This window comes from Coffea eugenioides, chromosome 3, assembly GCF_003713205.1.
Source record: "Coffea eugenioides isolate CCC68of chromosome 3, Ceug_1.0, whole genome shotgun sequence".
In the NCBI taxonomy this organism is placed as follows: Eukaryota; Viridiplantae; Streptophyta; class Magnoliopsida; order Gentianales; family Rubiaceae; genus Coffea; species Coffea eugenioides.
In genome coordinates, this window is record NC_040037.1 from 15,986,843 (window position 1) to 15,992,842 (window position 6,000).

At 40.5% G+C, this 6,000-nt stretch overlaps 2 protein-coding genes across 2 annotated transcripts; both read left to right on the plus strand.

Moving 5' to 3' along the window:
- The first annotated feature begins 4,047 nt into the window (after positions 1-4,047).
- On the plus strand, positions 4,048-5,351 carry LOC113765636 (metacaspase-9-like). The gene is made up of 2 exons (XM_027309870.1): positions 4,048-4,508; positions 4,617-5,351. The coding sequence occupies exons 1-2, from the start codon at positions 4,179-4,181 to the stop codon at positions 4,638-4,640; spliced, it is 354 nt and encodes a 117-aa protein (XP_027165671.1). The 5' UTR covers positions 4,048-4,178; the 3' UTR covers positions 4,641-5,351.
- On the plus strand, positions 4,646-5,215 carry LOC113766170 (metacaspase-9-like). Its single transcript, XM_027310387.1, has one exon. It carries the CDS (start codon positions 4,646-4,648, stop codon positions 5,213-5,215), a length of 570 nt encoding a protein of 189 aa, XP_027166188.1.
- Positions 5,352-6,000: the final 649 nt, after the last annotated feature.

The following is a 6,000-nucleotide window of genomic DNA, read 5'->3' on the forward strand; positions in this document are numbered from 1 at the left end:
GTATGTATATCCTCCAGCAGTGTGACCACTCGCATATCTGAAGATTTTGGCTGCTGGATAAGATGGAGTGTCTGCTTGTTCTGAACCTGAACTTCTAACCGCTCCAAATTCTGTACAGCAGCTTTACAAATCAGTAGCTTAATTGCAGTAAGTTCATCAATTAGCTTATGGCCAGAACATCTTTCCCGTAGAGCCCATCCTCTCATCAGTTGTTGATTATCCAAAGAGACAGTTGCTCCAATCCCCATTTGGGGGCTGTCTTTGCTGTTTTCGATAGCAAATCTTAATCTCAGAATGCCTGCTGTTTCTTCTTGTTGCTGGGGGGTTGCGGCTGGTCTCCTGTTTCTTCTGTACTCCTCTTTAAAGCAGTGACCGTAGCTTCACCATATTCCAACCATTCCTCATGAGCTTTCTGCACTATTCGTATTGGGGGATGCTGCTTACCTTCAAATTCCCTCGCATTTCTGCTCTTCCAAATCTGCCAAAGAATGTTAGCCGTGAGAGAAATATGTTCATATCCCTCACTTCTCGACCTCGCCTCCATCACCGCTGTCCACCACGAACCAAAACAGCCTTGCAGATTTGTAATTCCCTCCCATTGGATAGGTGCCATTCTCCACACCAGTTTAACATGATTACAGTTGAGTAACGCGTGTTCAACTGTTTCGCATTCTTCTCCACACACTCTACAAGTAGGATCACCTTGTTGTGTTCTACTGTGAATGAGGTGTCTTACAGGTAATGCTTGGTTGAGACATTTCCATAAGAAAAGCTTCACTTTATGCTTAATATTCAGTTTCCACAGGTACTTCCAATTTTTCTGACTTTGGATACTCCAGCTAGTACTAGCTGGCCCCCTGAACTCCTGCTCGAAAGCCTTCAACTCTTCAGTTAGTACCCTGTAGGCTGATCGCACTGAATAATGCCCATTTGAATTATGAATCCAAAAGTTGTTGTCCTCTCTGTCTACTAAGCTTATAGGGATGCTTAGTATTCCTTCTGCCTCCGTGGAGGTGAAATTCCTAAAGAGAAGGTTCTTGTTCCATCTTTTCTGGACGATCAAGTCTGCCACCTTAACCAAATTAACTCCTTGTGGCTGCTGTGTTGTCACTCTTCCATTTGGTGTCATAGGAATCCAGTTGTCCTCCCAAATGTTAGTACTCAGGCCATTACCAATCCTTTTTCGAGTTCCTTCTTCAACCAGCAGCCTAGCTCGCATCAGTCCTTTCCAAATCCATGAAGCATTCCCTGCAACTTTACACTTCAATATAGATTGCTTTGGGTGATACCTGGACTTTAGCACTCTACTGACCAGCAAATTTGGTTGAGTGAGCAACCTCCAAATCTGCTTTCCCAATAAGGCTAGATTGAAAGCCTCCAAATCCTTGAAGCCTAAGCCACCTGCCTTCTTGTCCCGCGACATCTTGTTCCAAGCTTTCCAGTGAATCTTGTTCTTCCCATTCTCCTCACCCCACCAATAGTTGGCCATTGTGGAATTAATCTCCTTACACAACTTTTTAGGTAACTTAAAACAAGACATTGTGTATGTTGGCAGAGCCAATGCCACAGACTTGAGCATAATCTCCTTACCTGCTGCACTCAAAAGTTTATTTTTCCACTTTTTTAGTCTTTGTTGAATACTGGATTTAATGTATCCGAACAGCTGCTGTTTAGATCTTGTTACCACCATTGGAAGACCCAAGTATTTACCTTGGCTTACAACATGGAGATTTCCTAGAGCTTGGCTGACTTCCTCCTTCGTTTCCTGCTGCATATTGTTGCTGAAGATGACTGAGGATTTTTCCAGGTTAATCAACTGGCCTGTACCTCTTTCATAAACGTTCAGTAACCTTTTGAGCTCAGCTGCATTCTGGGAATCTGTTTTACAAAATATCAAAGAGTCATCTGCAAAAAATAAATGGGTTAGTCTTGGTCCCCTCCTGCTGATTCGCATGCCTTCAATTCTTTTCTCAGTCGCTGCCTTTTGGAGGAGATTGGAAAAACCTTCCGAGCATAGGAGGAATAAGTAGGGTGACAATGGATCACCCTGCCTAATGCCCCTTTGTGGCACCACATACTCCTTGACTTCGCCATTAACCAGGAACGAGTAAGAAGCAGTAGAAATACACTCCATGATCCAGCTTCTCCATTTGTCATTGAACCCCATTTTCCGCATTACAGCATCCAGGAACCCCCATTCCACCCTGTCATAAGCTTTAGACATATCTAATTTCACAGCCATAAATCCTTCTTTCCCTTGCCGTTTGTTTTTGAGAAAGTGTAAAAACTCATGTGAAATCATAATATTGTCTAAGATTTGCCTACCAGGAACAAAAGCTGACTGAGTTTTACTGATACAGGCATGAAGAACCTGCTTCAACCTATTAGCTAGAATCTTTGCTATGATTTTATAAACTGTCGTGCACAAGCTAATAGGTCTATAGTGCTTAAGGGATGTGGGAATCAAAATTTTAGGAATGAGAGAAATGGCTGTATGATTTACAGACTTGAGCAGATGACTAGTGTGGAAGAAAGTTTGGACAGCTCCTACCAAATCCTTTTTAACTATGTTCCAAAACTTTTGGAAAAAAATGGGAGGCATTCCATCTACACCCGGAGCTTTATCAGGATTCATAGAAAAGAGGGCTGATCTAATCTCCCCTTCACCCACAGGTTTTGTTAGGTTATCATTCATACTACCTGAAATTGTGTGTGGAATACCATTTAACACTTCCTCCATTTCATTTGCATCTAAAGTCTTGAAGAGTTCTCTATAATAGCTAGCAATCTCTACACTGAGCTCATCTTCATTCTTAGTCCATGTGCCATCCTCTCTTTGGATGTTGATCACTTTGTTCCTCCTCCTTCTCCCCTCCACACTGGCATGGAAAAATTTGGTATTTTTGTCTCCTGCCTTGAGCCATTGCACCCTTGCTTTTTGACCCCAGTAGATCTCCTCATCTCTATAAGCCTCTTTCAGTTCATTCTTAAGCCTCTTCTTCCTCTCTCGCTTCACCTCAGCATCACACAGATTTAGTTGCTGCAGTTGGTCCTTGATTTGCTCTATTTTTTGTTTTGAATTGCCTTGGATTTTACTGTTCCACTTCAGAAGATTTACTCGACACCTTTTCACTTTCTGCATAACCTTGAACATCCTTGAGCCATAGTCCCTTTGGTCCCACGCCTGTTTAACAACATCCAAGACTTCATCCCGTTGGAGCCACCTTTTGTCAAAATAGAACCTCTTCTTTCTCCTGAATTTTGTTGGATGTGTGTCTATAAGCAGCATGCTATGATCAGATGCGAAAGAATCCAGGTGTTTACACTTAACCTTATCAAAAATTTGGAGCCAAGGATAGCTACACAAACCTCTATCCAGTCTTTGTTTTATCTCACCCGCACCTTCCCAATTATTACACCAGGTCCAAGGATGACCCTCAAAACCAATATCCATCAATTGATTATCATTGATAAAGTTTTTGAATGCCATGAAGCTACCTTCGTCCCTCCAGGTTCCACCCCATTTTTCTTCATTCGAAACAATGTCATTAAAGTCACCAGCCATAATCCATCTTTCTCCCCACAAAACTTTCCTAGCTTGGAGTACTAGCCATTGCTGTTTCCTAACTTGATCATCACTGCTAGCATAAATACCAATAAACCACCAATCCCGTCTACTTTCCTTATCCTCTATCTGAGCTTCAATTGTAAAGGCAGTCTTGAGTACTTGTTTTATCCTAATCTCCTCCCTCCAAAGAATTGCCATCCCACCTGCCTTGTTCATAGCATCCACGATGACAACTTCATCAAATCTCAGAATATTTTTGACTTTTTCCAGATATTTACTTCTATTTTTGGTTTCACACAAAAAAAACTATGTCTGGAGAGGAGAGGTTATTCACCATTCCTTCGCCAATAAAGCAACAGTTACCCCACCTTACATCGTGCTACAAACAGTAGTTACAGAGATGGTACAACAAGTGGCCATAAAGTTGAAAAGCAACAATAGACATGGGAATTGGAATCCCGTGGCACTTTGTTGAAATTTGATAGTGTAGGCATCCATAAATACCCACAAGTAATAAGCCTCCTTCCAGCATCATTCACCTTGAATCATTTCAAGTTTATATCTCTTTGATAGTTAAATTTATACTCAAAAACTTTTCAGTGATCATTTAATGGGCAAATTAGCTTTCTTAGTTGGTTGTTGCTACCTGAATACTGAGGATGCGCTAAAAGGCTGCTATAATGATGTGGACGCAATGCAAGATCTGCTGATAAATAGGTTTGGTTTTCATCGCAATGATGTGATAGTTCTCACTGATATGCCTAACTCCCCTTTGAAGCCCACAGGTGCTGTTATAAAGTATCACCTTTGTCGGATGATTCAGCGGGCAATGGCCGGTGATGTTGTACTGTTCTATTTTAGCGGCCACGGAACTTTTCAGGATATCTGGGAAGGCCCCTACTGCAAACAATTGTCCCCTCTGATTTCAATCTCATATACAGTAAGTTCAAACATATATATAATACAGCCATGCCAAAGCCCAGATTTCTCAGTTTCATATAATTTACGCCCGTGTCTTGTTCACATTCTACATTACTTCTGTCAACAGGTGACGACTTTCGATATATGGTAAATAACATGCCACAAGGTGCTGATTTCGTTATGATAGCGGACTCCTGCAACAGTGGGGGGCTAATAGATCAGTCAAAGGAACAAGTTGGACCTGGCTTTCGTCCAGATGTTTGCTATCCCACAAGGCCCTGCAACGAGGTCTGGGGCAAAGCCAAAATGATCCCCATGACATCAATTGTGCAGCATTTGAGACCTTTGAGTCACATAAACAGCTCAGACATCCGCACACTCTTGACAAACATTTATGGAACTAATGCCAGCATCATGTTCCAAGGGCCACTTAATCCTCAACTGTTGAATTCATTCATGGTTGATGGTGGCATTCTTATCAGTGCCTGCCAGTCCAATGAAGCCTCGATCGATGATCAGAAAGATATTCGTCCTCATGGTGTGTTTACTGATGCACTTTATTACTCGTTGAGGTATCAACCTGGTCCCATTACTTATAAGTCGCTCGTGGAGATTATTAGAGCTCAATTAACATCGCAGCGTCCATGTCTCTATTGCTCTGACCAGCATGCCAGTGCACCTTTCCTCCGGCATATTCCAAATGTTTTTTCACGCTTGTTAATGTAGCTGTGTTGTACTAACCTGGTGGCATCAGTGATAAGTTGCTCGTGGAGAATATTAGAGCCAAACTATTATCACAGTTCCACTTCTTCCTTGTTTTGTTTTATAATCCGGCAAGAAATTTTTGTTGTTTTGGAAGTAATTATGCTCCGCTCCTTTTCTTTTGATGCTTAGTTACACCGATTTATGGAAAAATCCTTATTACTCAAACAATAAGCGTTTAAGTTACTAACAATATGCTAATAAGGGGATAATTTGCTGAGATTTTGATAATTCCACTGAGGAGGTTTCAAAAATTACATCCACCTCCCTTGATTTGACATTTTTGGTAATCAAACCTTAGACATGCTCAATAATTTAAATGAATACCCCATATTACAGTTAACTGATAAAGTTTAATTATTTTTCAATGTAATTGGTTGCCCAAATGTGAGGAAAGAATGTCAATTTTCAATACAATAGTTATTGTTTGATAAGCAATGAAAATAGTTTTACATTATGATAGAATGCTTTTAATGATGCTTTATAGGGAATACACATTCTTCCTAAATTGGAGAAGAAAGTATCGTCATATTGCCTTTAGAGTTTGTGAATTTTTAGATTACTAGAATTCCCATAATTTGATAGAAATTTTGACCATTTTTTTTTGAGTTAGAGTTCCTTTTGATTAAGAAAAGGACTGAAAAATCAAAATTGGATGGCGTTCAACCTTGTTAAAAAAAAAATCACTAATTCAAATTTAGAGTCGACATTTACAGTTTTCTATGGTTTCTTTAGCAAAAATATAAAAT

What these genes read in the sequence shown, in the direction of transcription:
- LOC113765636 (XM_027309870.1), top strand. Translation starts at nt 4,179, where the DNA reads ATGGGCAAATTAGCTTTCTTAGTTGGTTGTTGCTACCTGAATACTGAG. An exon ending in TGATTTCAATCTCATATACA is followed by an intron (nt 4,509 to 4,616) that starts GTAAGTTCAAAC and finishes TTCTGTCAACAG; the next exon opens with GTGACGACTTTCGATATATG.
- LOC113766170 (XM_027310387.1), top strand. Translation starts at nt 4,646, where the DNA reads ATGCCACAAGGTGCTGATTTCGTTATGATAGCGGACTCCTGCAACAGT.